At 45.4% G+C, this 15,206-nt stretch overlaps 1 protein-coding gene across 2 annotated transcripts in view; it reads right to left on the bottom strand.

The window, feature by feature from the left end:
• Positions 1-15,206, bottom strand: part of ANO6 (anoctamin 6) — a 422,710-nt gene that overhangs the window by 65,323 nt on the left and 342,181 nt on the right. For both annotated transcript variants that reach the window (XM_085653360.1, XM_085653359.1), the window contains exons 10-11: positions 3,574-3,634; positions 2,798-2,943 (exon numbers count right to left, since the gene is read on the bottom strand). In XM_085653360.1, the coding sequence (XP_085509486.1) occupies positions 2,798-2,943; positions 3,574-3,634 (207 nt within the window). The remainder of the gene's footprint in view (positions 1-2,797; positions 2,944-3,573; positions 3,635-15,206) is intronic.

Raw genomic sequence — 15,206 nt, 5'->3', positions numbered from 1 at the left:
ATGGGGTTAAAGGGACATTCCTCTAATCAATTCTCTACTGGGACAAGCCACATTCCTTCTTTTTTTCTTATTTCGAGTTATTCAAGTTTCATAACCGAAATGATTGGTTGTACGCAGAGAAGGTTCTCCTTTTTCTTACCCAAGAAACTGCCAACGCGTTTTGACCTCAATACATGGTGGGGTATAAATAAACTTTTTACAAGGTCATCATCAGGGCACTATATTACTCATTCAGTCAAAACGGAATGGTTTTGTTCCTTGCATCGCATGTGAGGCCATCTTACGGCTGCCTTGACGTCAGAAAACCAGAGGCAGTAGCTAAGGTTTTGGTGGCTATGCCTCTGATCATTTTCTGATCTTTGTTTTGATAAAGGCTGCTGGTTCAAGATTCAATCAGCGGCTGATTTTTCATATAATCCTGCATTTAATGCTCCAAACCGGTCCTCACGCCATTACTAGCCTTCACTTGTCTTATGAGCATACTTTCAAGACTCAAAATCTGTGGGGCCTGAAGATGGTGGCAGAAGGGACATTGAAATGCGCTATTCACATTTAGAGCGATGCCTTTCCAGCAGGAGAACGATTCTTGCACCAGTAGCTATGACTCAAGTCTGGAGTGAGAGGAGAAGAGATCACTCATGGCAGGAGGAGAGAACCAGTGACAACACAAGGGATTATTGTTTCATTCAAAGCGTTGTGAACTCAAGAACGCGCTCTCTTTAGGAGCGGTAGGGGCACAAACAGCAACACCATTATACAGGCTTGATAGAGACACGGACAAGCATCTTTAGTCGGTGCGATACTATTAAGCTGGAGGGTACACAAGGTTTACAGCAGTAGAACATGAGAAAGCGGTTCGAAAAATTGGGTTCTGCCAAATGTTCACATTTTATCAATATTACCGGATTCCCAGTGTGGGGCACAGGGAGTGTATATACTTTGCGTTTTTAGACTGCTGTTGACGTGTTTGGCTCGTGAACTTTCAATATAGGGATATTAATGGTCCTTAAATTACTAAACAAAAATACTTCTTCGTTGGGTTACGCTGAGACAGTTATCGCTACATCAACAGGAGACCCTGTACACTCCACATAGGAATCGGGCTCACCAAATTATCGGTGGGGACCTTCCCCGAGGTCATGCATGGGCAGCGGGATGCCCTGACTTGCTTGCTCTTTGGTACATGGAAAAGCCCCAGGAATGAAAGCACACCCCAGGGACACCACAAGTTGATTCATTTTGTGTGCCGCCAATCAAAGCAACGAGCGCTCAACACCAAATCTGCCCCTCCGCAAACCTCGAAAGCAGCGATAAAGTCATACAAAAATAGCACAGGCAATGAAGTCACTACTTTGTAGAAAGGGCTGTCACAACTTTATTATAGTTTCCTTCTAAGCATTAAAAGCAGAGGGATAAACCTTGCAATTAGTATTATAGATACAGGTGAACATAAGATTTACAACGTATATTTTCATATATAAACCACACATTCATTTCTATCTTCCTACTAAGACCTATGTTTAAAAAATAAAGCACGCATCATTAAACAGTCAGTCATACCTGCCATGCAATAAAACACAAGCTAGAGATACGCACTGTTCTCAGCCTCTATATCTGGGACTCATCAAGTAAATAAGAGTTTGTTGCAGGTGTGGCTCCCTTTTGGGGACCAGCACTTATTTTTCATCATCAGACAGTGTATTTGCAATCCCTCTCACCCTGCCTGGAACATTTGCCTAGTGTTCTCTCGTGTCAAAAGACAAAATAATTCTGTGCTTCCGGCAAAGACGGAAATGTTGCCAGCTACCATTGTTTAGCTATCTGCGTCAACCTCCACCCGAGCCACGCTTCCCTTGCAGGTTAAAATGATGCGAGGAAGACGCGTGAAGAACGTGCTCACCTCTTCCCTCCCCCCTCATTCCTGTGTAAAGGCACTGTTACCCGGTTGCAGACTTCATTTCCGTGGCGCACATAAAGAAAGGAAGTGTATGGAGAGGGCAAGTTTTGTTCTGGACGGAAACCTCTTATCTGGAAGAAGTACATCTGAACAAATGATCCCACAAATGTCCCATGGGGTTTTGAATTAAAATGGGAGGCTTCTACTTTGAGCTCTAGAGGAAATTCAGTTTGTGGTGAGTGGCATATAACTGATTAAAAGTATAGCAATAGTAAGATTCATTGTAGTGAGTAAATGACCACATATAGAATCCGGATTTTATTTTTATTTGTCTTAATGTGTTCTTTTGAAAAAAATAGAAGGGCTAGTGTACATTGGGGGGCATATGTGAAGTATGTGAGCTGATTCATAACTACAACAATAAATGTTAATAATGTGTTTTCATATAGTGTTTCAAACCCCTAAAAGCTGAAAGACGCAGCGATTACTATTAACCAATTTAGGCTCTGATCACAATGGGGGCCACACCTTGTGAGAGCGGTTTGGGGTTTCACACCTTGGAATGGTGTATGATGTGCCAACATTGTGTTATTCCCCATCCTGAGGTGCATAAACAGTGCGCATGTGCGGTTTGCTCAAGTGATTTGCTGCTGGGTTCATCTGCAGCAAATCACAAAAGCAAACATCTGCGATCTAGACCCACACTGTACTCCTATTACAGGCCTGAGCGAGAGCTTGTACCCGAAACAGGATTACTCGAACCATGATGGTTGGAACCTGCGCAGTAAATAGTAAAAGAGACTACATCCCTTCTGTTCCAGCTTGAAAGTGGGCTGAAGAAACCTAAGTGGTCTGCGCTGAGGTTCATTTCATGCCCCACTCGCGTCGCATGCCGCTCACCTGTGTGATTGGATTCACCACCACATGCGTGCATTTTGCTTCATATTCTGGAAGAGGTTGTTCTTCTTGGTCCAGGAACTCAACAGTGTCCCATTCGTGCTCCAGCTCTGCCTGTCTTCGCTTCCAGAACTCCAAAAACAGAGTCACTGAGGAGGGGAAAACAAGACAGGAGGTAGGTGGTGTGAACAGTTGAAACTTCAGCAGTCAAGAGGACATCTTTTATGAAGAATGTATTTATTTACTCAACATATTAGTGTTCTGATACCATCAAAAGCAGTTAGGGGATCTTGGTAGATTAACGTATCTGTTACAGAGACATGTCTACAACTTGTATGTCACAGGTTTGAATGCTGTACGCTTCCCTTCATCAATCTGAGGTTAATAAAAGCAGTTCTAGCTAGGCGTATTGTCTACTTTGTAAGGTAATAGGTACCCTAGAAGTGGCGCTGTTCGTTATATAACTTCAAAAAGATCAGCTATTCTTTTTCTTCTACTTACATTAGTAGTAGCAGAATTCATGTTTATTTTAAAGTACCCGTGTAGTCTATTAATGTTACTAAAAAATACAAATACTATTATCCTTCCTAATACTATCTTTCTAATTTGAATAATAGTGACCATGAAATACAGGAGAGTGGAATATCTTACAACTGTAGCTGTGATATAACTAGCACTATGAAAAAACTTTATTTAAGAAGCGGAGACAGGAAGTACAGAAATGCATATTAAAGGGTCGCAGTCAACCCAAGTGCCAAGAAATATAAATGTCATCTTACCCCATATCCCCATGAATACTGCAAACACTAGAGTTCCAAAGCTGTCAAATATACAGAGTTTCTGTAAAACATAAGTACAGTTATATGAGGAACAACAACCAAGTAACAGCATATCTAAAAATACCACATCCCCATTGGCTCGGACACTTTTTTTAAGCGTGGTCGATCTACAGATAAGAGCCTATCTGTATTGTTCTCATAGAAAGCTCGTTCAGGGCTCAGAGGCGACTGGTTGTGTTGCACACCACTTTTATAAGTTCATCATTCAAAAATATATTTTCAAGTGAGCATCAAATATGGTATTTTCATAGCTGAGTCCATTTCTTACAATCCTTAATTTCTTTGAATCTAGTGCTTCATGTTAATGGAAGTTTATATCTTTACCTGCTAGTGGTGGTAGCAAGGTCATAAAACATATCACATTTTATCTATAGTGGCACAGTGTAAAATGCCTTTCAGGCTTGGATGGCGGAGCACTGGCCCATCTTTCTCCACACTCCAGTAGCGTAGTACACACATTCAGTTTATTTGGAGTCTATGCATTAGCACATAGTGGTTAAAAGCTGCTTCAGAGCGCTAACAGTGTTGGTGTGAGGTGAAAAGGTGAGGGGAAGGAAGCCACCCTTGAGGTTATTGTGATCAGGGTGTGTTAGAAATGGGAGTCTCTAGTTGTCAGAGGCAGGTACCTTTGTCCAAATAGGGACCGTTGCTTCTAGTCAGGGTAAGGGGGATACACACTTTAGATAACCCCTGCTCACCCCCTTGGTAGCTTGGCACGAGCAGACAGGCTTATCCCAAAGGCAATGTGTAAAGTATTTGTACCAACACTCACAGTAACACAGCGAAAACACCACAAAAGGACACCACACCAGTTTAGAAAAATAAAGTATCTTTATCTAAACCAAAACGACAAAAATCCAACATACAGAGCTTCAGAAAAATGACTTTTAATAGGATATTGCAAAAATACGGCTGTAGAAATCAAATAGCACCAACTGGGGCTATTGCAATGTCATGATAGCAAGAAATCCAAAGTACAGAGTAGACCGCGAGAATCGCGGCGTCAGGCACGGAGTCACACAGACCCCCAAACAGACAGTACCTTGGAAACTAAGTTGGTGACGATGCACAGCATCGAACATGGCCGATGCCGGCTCCATTGATGATGCGACGTTGGCAAGTTCTTAGAGTCACCTTCGGCGGTTAACGGCGCCGTGATAACAAGATGCAGGCGCTGGCGATGATGGCGTCGATGTGAGCGCAGGTAATGACTGCGTCAATGCGAGCGCTGGCATCGGACACGGCCGAAAACTGCCAGCGAGCATTGTAGGGTGTTGGAGCTGCGGAGCAGGCCGGGCGATGAGTCGTCCACTTCGCGAGTGGCTCCCCAGGCCTTGGTGCAGGTCGCGGCGTTGCAGCGACGTCATTGGCGGCGTCGGAAACAGATTATTTTTCTTCCCTTGGGTTTCTTCCAGCTCCCAACAGCAGGGACGACCTCCAGAGGCCCAAAACTGGTACAGGCACCCCAAGGCAGGACAGAACTCACAACAGCAGAGTTCAGGGGAGCTGGGGGTGAAGTCTTTGTGTCCCTGAGACTTCTGAACAGGAGGCCAGCTCAATTCAGGCCCTTGGAGATCTTCAAGCAGGGGACACAGCACACAGCAAAGACCTTCTCCTTTCCTTGTCAGAAACAACAACTGCAGGCCAACTCCAGACACACAGCAAGGGCAATACTTCTCCTCAGTTTCTCCAGCTCTTCTCCTTGGCAAAGGTTCCTCTTGAGTCCAGGAATGACCTAAAGTTCAGGGGTTTTAGGTCTAATACTTATACCCCAAAATGGCTTTGTTCTCTTTGTGCAGGGAGCTCTGGGCCCAGTTCAACCAGTTCTGCCTTCACAGGTGCAAGATGACCACAGGAGGTGGAGACAGCATTGTGCAAGGGAGACAGGCTCCATTCAGGTGCAGGGTAAATCTCCTCCCACTACTCTATATGCAGCCAGGGTCTATTCAGCTCAGGGCGGGGTCATCCAGGAAGGGCCAGGCACACCTTAACCCCTCCAGAGGCTGTCTACAGGGAATGCACATCCTCTGTCTCTGTCACACTGAAACTAGACCATCAATCCACAAACAGGCAGAGACACACCGAAAGGTTGAAGAAGAAAATAGCCACTTTCTAAATGTGCTATTTTCAAACACAGAATTAAAAAAAACATCTTCATTAAAAGATGTTATTAAATTCTGAGTTCAGGGATATCAGACTCCAGCTTTCTATCTTACTCCTATGGGAAGATATGCTTGTAAAATGTTACAAAGGATTCCCCATTCTGTCCTATGGGCAAGATAGCCTTTCAATAGTGAAAAACAAAATTGGCAGTATTTCACTATCAGGACATGGTACACACACTAGTACATGTCCTACCTTTCACATACACTGCACCCTGCCCAGGGGGGTACCTTGGGCCCACCACAAGGGTGTCCTGTGTTCAAGGAAAGGGAAGGGCAGTGCTGCAAGCCCTCTAGTAGCATTTGAGTTACCAGCCCTGGCACACTCAGTGCACTTTACTAGGGACCTACTGGTAAAACAAATATGCCAATCCGGGAGAACCAATCGCAATACCAATCTACACAGGGTGCAGTTGCACTCTGACACTGATCAGCAGTGGAAAAGTGCCCAAAGCATCTAAGCCAGCAAAAACGAAATCCAGCACAGCATCAAAAACACAGGAGGTAGAGGCAAAAAGTCAGGGAAAACCATGCCAAGGATGCCAGGTCTAACACGGTGCACCTGGGCGGACGCCACAAGGTAAGGTGAATACATCAGCTTTTACCTTCTTTGATACCGCAGTCACTTGGTAGGGAGTAGGATCCAGACAGCTTTGCCTTGTATATGGAGGGATTTTCTTACAAAGCGTATGCTGTCCGAAAGGCTGTGACAGGTGGCCTTTTGCACTGCACTTTTGGACACTTGCCTGCCAGCGACAGAGACTGGATGCCATACCACTGTTCCAAGTAGCCTTCAAGCTATGCACCGACAGATGCAGTGGGCACAGGTTGGATATAGAATGTCTGTGTTTTGTCCATCTTTCATGAATAGATTTTTTGTGAAGAGTTTTATTATTATTTTCAAATTTAAGACGGATAAATACAAGCATTAGAACAAGTGAAACAAATACAAAGCAGAGATAACAGGCATGTACTAGATATCAGTGACAAAAGTTACATAACAGTGTAAAAGAATCAATGCCAATCAGTCAAGACTAGCCTCATGGATTTGAATGTCTCCCATCCCTAGAAAAACAAATTCAGCTGAAATAAATAGAGTGTTGATAAAGCAATGAACAATTGTCAGGGCCAGTGGAATTGCACAACTCTGTGGCGTTTACTGCTCAGTAATGGAATTCACGTACTTGCCACATAATTTGCAGATTTCAACAAAAGTCTTGTTTCTAGCTCAAATTGGATCAAAATAATACTCTCAGAGAATGTGCCACATGATGTAACATAATTTTAATTCTCTTGCCACATAATCACACATGCGTGCGCACACACACACACACACACACACACACACACACACACACACACACACACACACGCACATAATATGTATTCACTAAGAAAACATGGTTTAAGTGCAATTATGGTTACACCTCCCCCTGAAATCATCATCTTATGCTTAGCAAAACCACAGCATGCATACCTGCCAGACAACAAATATTTACCACACTAAATGGCCTTACATTAACTGTAGTAGATAAATTACATAATTGCTCTTGCTGGTGACATGATATATTAAGCTACGATTAACAATATTATTGACACAGGGAAAGGTAGAGTATGATATATTTTGGTATGTATCTTAATTTAAAGATGTGGTCTGAAGTCCTCTTATTGATTGTTATAAATATTGTCTGGTCCTTTGCATCGGATTTGTTGTACTAGTTATGGTTTGAAGGACAGGCATGTGAGCTATGCTTTGCATACCTAGTCATAAGTGGGGGATTTCTGTTTATTTTTTGCTTTATTTTAAGGAATAGCTTACACTTGCATTGCAGTTTTTAAACGAATTTCCAAGTTATTTTTAAACTTTGTAGTATTATGGCCAAGTTAACCATAACTTCAACTTCGATCGGTTCACCGAAAGTCTGTTTTCTGATAATATAATAAATCCAACTTCTATAAAAGCAACCCTTTAAATGTTGAGAACAGCGAGAGATGGCATCGGGTGAGGCACTGTGGCCAGTCCCTCATGCAAGAACCTTGACATAAGCCATGCACCGTGCCAAGCCCCCCACTGGAGGCCAACCACTACTGTGCACACCTTCGAAATTTCACACTTGGGAGGTGGCCACAGGGTTTGGTCTACAATCAGGTCCTGTGCCAGGCTCTCAATGGCCTCCCAAACCTGCTTCATACGATCTTCATCTGTTATATGGGGGGCTTGGCTGCAGCGCCTGGCCTAAGGCCAAGCCCTGCAGCTAACTACTGTTGCAAATGGCCTTGAGGTGTGTGCAATGGGGTCATCAGCAGCACTAAGAGGATCGCCAAACCGTCTGAGCCCAGGCAACCCTACTGTGCACGGCATTCTTCTGTGTTCAGTGGGGGTTGGCTGCAGTGCTTGGCCTATGGCTAGCCCCACCAGCTTCCAGCATAGTTAAGTACAGCAATTACACCAGTATTTTAGGAAAAAATACTAAGAACTTGAATATGAAGTGGCCACTCCAATCCCCTATAGTCCTTTGAAATATAATTCAGAAATGGTGTTAATTTCAGGAAAAATATGTTTTCCGTAAATCTGAAGACAAACATCAACTGTTCCAATGGAAGAATGGACCATGTTCCTGTGTACTACATCAACTGAGAAGAACCTGATTTTTTACTCCTTACACTAGCAATCACCAATCTTGCCACTGTGATAAGAGGTACATCACCTTATACTTCCCTAAGTTGTACCATTATGTTATAAAGGAATATCTTCTTCATTTCCCATTCATCCTCTGATATCTCTTTTCAGTATTCTTTCTCCCACATTGTTCTTTACATGAGATTTGAATCTAGTAGTTAGAGTAATAATTGGTACATTAACTTGTACAATTGAGAGATCAATGCCTCAGATCCAGTCAGGCAACTTATACCTTTGCCATACTCCGATAATGTCATTGTCATGCCCTAACATCAGTTTGTTGTGTCCCATGCCAAAATGAAAATATTAAAGTCGCGCACCGTCTGCCACTTTTTATCTCTTTTATGGTCCTCAAAAGGTCCAACTGAGCCTTTCCCAAACAGGTCATGCTATAACCTCTCTTGTTTATTCAGGTAACTGGTATCCCATTTCTAGCTTGTGGGAATGTTGAATTCATGGAAATGAAGGCAATTGGATATGTAGTCCTCCACCACACTCCAAGTATCCCAAAGAGTTAATTACAGGATTTAAAGAAACTGCATATGGACTAAATTATGTATGCAACTAAAAAACATCGTACGCAGGTTGTCCTACTATGGTTGTTTCCATCAAATACCCATCTCTTTACAGAGGACTCTCCTAAAGAGAATACGTAAACTCCCAATTGTGTTGCTTGAAAGTATTATATAATATTTGAGCATATCACTCCATTTTATTCTGGGCCATATGAACCTCCCTCTTATCTTTGCTCGTTCTCCCACCGGATAAAGGTTGTAAATGCTTTCTGTGCAGGTTCTGTTGCTAGCATAAGGAAAGAGGTGAACATTGACACCCTTATCATTACTGTCTGGAGCTGGAATGACTCTGGAAGGGTTTCCTTGATCAGTACTCTAATGCTAGGTGCTGTATAATTGGCCAATATCCCATGCTTACTCTGTGCAAATAGTCCGAATTTATCCTGTTGAATGTTTTTCTACATCCAGGTATAGTGGTTGGTCCTCTTTTGACTTGGTCTGGTAAAACAGGTGCACTACTTTTCTTTGCGTTTTCTTATGCCTGATGCCTTTTCAGGAACCCCACTTGGTCTGGTTCGCCCAGACATGACAAGACCTTCTTGAGTCTCATTGTCAAGGTTTTAGTACAATTGCAGCAATATGCTAATAAGAGTTGGAACTTGTTACATCTTCCCCTGGTTGGGTAGAACTGTTATGCCATTATTTTCTCACTTTCCCCATTTCTTGAAATTAGTTGAGTTTTCCCATGGGTGCCATCAACATCTCAAAGATGTGTCTTACAAATGAGACCTGTGTAACCATCCAGCCCTGAAGCCTTGTTAATCACTTATGAATTTGATTGCTTGCAGATTCCCGTCCTTTGCTTCAAGCCCTATATGTTAAAGAACTCCAATATTTTACTGCAGCTTAACAGAAGTGAAATGGCAATCTAGGTCAATCAGCTCAAATCGATTGGGCCAACATTTTTACTGGGCCTTAGCAACAGCAATTTGAAGGAGAATGATCAGTCCTCTCCTTTACAGTTCTTCACAGGGTTTTTTTCCTTCAGTGTCATGATGCTACTGGGGTCTACGCAAGCTTTATAAGAATCGCATGAATAACTAAATCAAATATAGTTTGGAAAATGCTATTTTAAGAAATAAAATATTGTTTAATTCACCAATATATTTAATGGCATAGCATCAACATGTGTTAAAATATCTTTGTAAGATCTCACAAGTTATAAAGCAGTGGCCGAGCAAATAGGTTTGATGTTTGTATGGCATACTATACGGTTTGATAATCCATGTTTTTATGCTACTGTATGAGTGCAGACAAAAGCTTCTTAAAAATGGATGTTACAGAAATAAGCAGTCAGTACACCTGGTTTCAATGAGCCTACACGTGTAAACAAAAGCATTCTCAAATGCTGTTTACGTGTGTTGAATGCCAAAATAATGTTTATCACATGAAAGCCTGCACTGGTGACTTTGCTTAAGAAGGGAAATTTAGTGGAAAAGCACTGCTTTCTGTATAGAATGTATATAGGTGATAAAGAACTGAATGCAACAAACAGCGTACTTGAATGTACTTGTCAGATGTAAAATAGTCCCTCTTGCATTCCAATGAAAGCACTTTGTTGAAGGAGGAATAATACGCCAAATAGCCAGTAGCAAAAGGTGAGAGTGTTCTATTTCTCTGAGTGGAGCATAAGGCTACTATGTGTATTTTTAGGTCTCGCCTAGCGACGCAGCGCGAAAGCGCGGTCGCTAGCGAGCTCTATTGTTACTGACTTGCTTTGGAAGGCAGACAGGACATGTGCACGCGCAGGACGGACTGCAATTGTGAACGCGCCCGTGAAAACGCGCTAGTTAACTTGCAATGTGCACATCTCCTGTCCCACTTTCGTCGTCGCAAGGCTGATGCAGTTTCACTTTCTTAATGTGCACGCACGCTCAGCTAGGGATTTCCTCAAGGCCCGGTGAGCGACGTGCTTTTGCTTGTTTTATAAGCCCCTCTCAGCCTGAACCAGAGGCAATGAATTCAAACCCGCCCCTGCTCCTACTCTGTCATCTCTCTTCCGATCTGCTCCTTCTGATATAATTTGGAATGGGGGTCGTAATGCACCCCTTCACACAGTGCCCCCCAAAGCCCAACCTCACGGTTTCTCAGCAGCCCCTCCATCCTCACCTGGTCGCAGCGGCTCGGTCAGAGTCAGCACCAGCAGCAGGAGGAGCAGCAAGGCGCCGCTGTCTGCCGGAGTCCAACATTTACCCTCCGTGCATCCTCCCGCCGCGCAGGAGAGGGCTCATCGAGTTGTTCCACCGGCGGGAGGGGGCCTCTCGGAGCGCCAGGGACCTGCAGTGGGTCTAAGCCCCCTGCGCCCCCTGGTTTTGCTCTGTCCGGCGATCGCTAAGCACGCAAGCTCCGGATTCACGACAGCATAGTACCGGGCCCTTGTGGGCAGAGGCTTGTCTGGCCTAGGCAGTCCGTCCTCGGTGCGCAGGGGAAAGGCCCAGTTGAGCCAGGGACAGCTGCCTTCTCTAGCCCAGAAAACAAGATGGCGCCGGGCGCGGCCTCCTCTACATCCCAAACACTGCCGGCAGCCAATCAGCGAGCGGAGGTCGTCGCAAGGCCCACAAGCACGCACTCATGATTAATCCCCTTTTGGCAGGTATCAGAGGCAATACCAGCCTGCTCGCCTATCAGCGCACAGGAAGGCGGGTTTATATTTACATGCTCCCGAATGAGTAATGTTTTTAAAGGGCCGGGTTCTCCGCATTTCAAGGACTAGATGGTCTTCTTGGCGTCCTGTTGCTCATCGTAGTTTTTTATTCTCTCCAGTTTTACGTACCGCGAACCCGACCCAAAGGCATAGGAGCGCTTTACGTGAGTACCAGTTCTATACACATGGTCAAATTGCTATGTTTTTTGGGCGAATTGCTATGTTTTTTGGCCATGTGGAGATTAAGTGATGTACCCATAATCAAAGGATGTTTAGCTGATGCAGACTCGAACCTTGTTCCTTATCGCCAAAGTCGGTAGCTCTGACCATAAGCCCACATAATTGTACCAATCTATTGTAATTTAACACCTGCACCTTGATTTCACCGGGCACAAACTCGCAATACATTTTTATTACACTAAAGTGATGTTAATAATACCCAACTGTGCTGTTTCACACATTAACTATCCTTATGTATGGAAAAGGGTCTCTTGGTAAAATGTTTTATTGTTGTAATGTTGGAATGTGTTCAGAGCACTGTCTGCCTTTAGTATGCTCTTATGAAGGTGGATGGCGGATATCCCCAGCATAGGGTAACCAGATTGTGAGAAACCACAGCTGGAACAGGCCAGACATAAATGCTAGACTAGAGCCTTATTTCCATATTTGCCATCTGACTGCTTCCTGTGCTGCCTGAACGATAATAGTACTCGTTAGCAAGATGAATTGACCTTTGTGTCAAAAAATAACTTTTACAGCCTGCTGCCCCACACATACAAAACAAGCATTTGCAATGCAACAGGTCTCGCATTTACGTGAGTTTGAGCTATTGGCATTGTAAAAGAAAATGCCTTTTATTTATGTTTTGGTTTTTGAAACATAATAAAAAGTATTGTCATTTACAATGCCAATAGATTAAACTCGCGTAAATGCGAGACCTATTGCATTGCAAATGCTTGTTTTAAAAATGGCAACAATATGTCCTCCAGACTAGAGCACAGTGAAGCCTGACCTTAAAAGGGTAACATTCTTTTCTGTAGCATCCATTTTTCAGATGTTTCTTTCAGAAGTTGGTCCCCATGTGCAACTGCGCCACTTGCAGGTGTGTTGAATAAAGGTTGGATTTGTAAAGTGAAAATAAGTGCACAATGTACAGTTCTTATATCATTGTGGTAACCTATTCAAAGCAATTTTATGTAAGTTACTTTTCTATTGTTTTATGTCTCTTTTGTGTGCCCATTTTTCATTCCTTTCTCTCTTTGTTATTGTGCCTGTTTTCTGTATTGTGCCTCTGTATTATTATTTTGTGCCTTATATCTGTTTGCTCTGTTATTCTGCCCGTTTTTCCCTTCCCCGCCGCTGCTGCACCCATGGCCCCTCCCCCCTGCCGGTTCCCGCTCCCACCTCCCAGCTGCACTTCCCTCCGAGGTGGCCGCTGGCGACTCGACCGCGACCAGCGCCAGAAACCCTGGACCTCCAACCACCCACCAATACTACTCAGCAGCCCTCCTCGCACTCAACCCAGGAAGGAACAACAACTGCCAGCTGTCCACGCCAAGCCTCACCCACGGCCAGTTCTCCTGCCGTCACTGCCACCAACCTTCACCCCTCACCCCTGTCCACACTGCCACGGCTGCCGCCTCCATGACTAACGCTAATACCACCAAAGCCCTGAAGTGCATCCTCCTCAATGTGCGCTCCCTGCACAGACATGCCGTAGAGATCTGGGACCTCCTCCAAACCCAATCGCCAGACGTCGCCTTCTTCACAAAAACCTGGACCAACGCCTCCTCCGCCCCCACCATCACCACTGCCATTCCTGATGGCTACAAGATCCAGAGGAAGGACCGCCCCAACCGCCCAGGAGGACGACTCGCCATCGCACACAAGACCTCCCTCCGACTCTCCACCTCCATCACGAGCGACTCCTCCCAACACCACCGAACACCTTCACTTCCAGATCCAGACCAGCCCCAGAACCACTGTCCATGGCACCCTTGCCTACAGACCACCTGGACCCCGCACCTCCTTCACCACTTCCATTGCTGACCTCGTCACACCCCAAGCCATCGCCTCTTTGGACTACGTACTCATCGGAGACCTGAACTTCCACCTCGACAACCTCAGCGACCCCAACTCCACCACTCTTCGGGACAACCTCGCCAACAACGCACTGGAACAGCTCATCACCACCCGCTACCCACAAGGCAGGACACACCCTAGACCCTATCGTCGCAGGTGGGAACAACATCCGCTTCAGCCATACTATGCAGCCCCTCTGGACAGACCACCACTGTGTACACCTCTCTTTCAACACCGCCACTGTTCTCAAACCCACTCCTCGCCCCTGCAAAGGAACTGGAGCAAGGTCACAGAGGAGCACCTCAAATCCACCCTCAGCCGCGATCCCCAACCTCAATCGACACCAACTCTGCAGCTAAGGAACTACACCACTGGATCACCAACTGCGCAGAAGAGCTCACCCCCTCCGCACCACTGACAGACAACGCCTACTGAAGGCCACCTGGTTCACCACTGACCACCGTCCTGCAGACGTCTCGAAAAACGATGGAGAAACAGCAAAACCACAGAAAACCTGACCTCCTACAAGATTGCCATGACAGACTACTACCAACGCATAAGATCCACAAAGAAGACCTTCCCCCGAAACAAAATCCTCACCAACTCCAGCAACTCAAAGGTACTCTTCAACATCATCTTGCAATTGACCAAGCCCCACAGTGAAGCCAAGACCTCTGCAACAAGCTCGGCTCCTACTTCCACCTGAAAATCAAAGCCCTCTATGACAACTTCAGCGAGCAGACCCCAGAAACCACCCTTCCTTCCAGTGACGACAGCTGGCCCACCATCACTGCCTGGACCCCGGTCACCACCAAAGATACCACCATGAAGAGCACCCACTCAGGAGCCCTCATGGATCCCTGCCCTCCACACATCTTCCACAGAGCCGCCGCCGATATAGCGGCCCAGCTACGACACACCATCAACGCCACCTTCAAATCTGACACCTTCCCAGACGACTGGAAATGCGCAAAAGTCAAGCCCCTCCTCAAGCAGCCCTCTGCAGATCCGACGGACCTGCAGAACTACCCACCAATCTCGCTACTTCCCTTCACAGCCAAAGTCACAGAGAAGATCGTCAATGCCCAGCTGACAAACTTCATTGAAGAGAACTCCATCCTCGACCCCTGCCAATCGGGTTTCCGCAGCAACCACAGCACCGAGACTGCCCTGCTCGCCACCACAGACGACATCCACATGCTCCTCGACCAAGGCCACACCGCAGGCCTCATCCTACTTGACATCTCCGCAGCCTTTGACACGTCTCCCACCACACTCTCGCATGCAGACTCCACGACAAAGAAATACAGGGAACCGCCCTTGACTGGCTTCCCTCCTTCCTCACTGGCATAACCCAAAGGATCAGACTCCCACCCATCCTCTCCAAACCCACAGAGATCAACTGCTGAGTACCACAAGGATCGTCGCAC

This window comes from Triturus cristatus, chromosome 4_1 (assembly GCF_964204655.1).
Source record: "Triturus cristatus chromosome 4_1, aTriCri1.1, whole genome shotgun sequence".
Lineage (NCBI taxonomy): Eukaryota > Metazoa > Chordata > Amphibia > Caudata > Salamandridae > Triturus > Triturus cristatus.
This window is presented reverse-complemented; position numbering and strand designations above follow the sequence as displayed.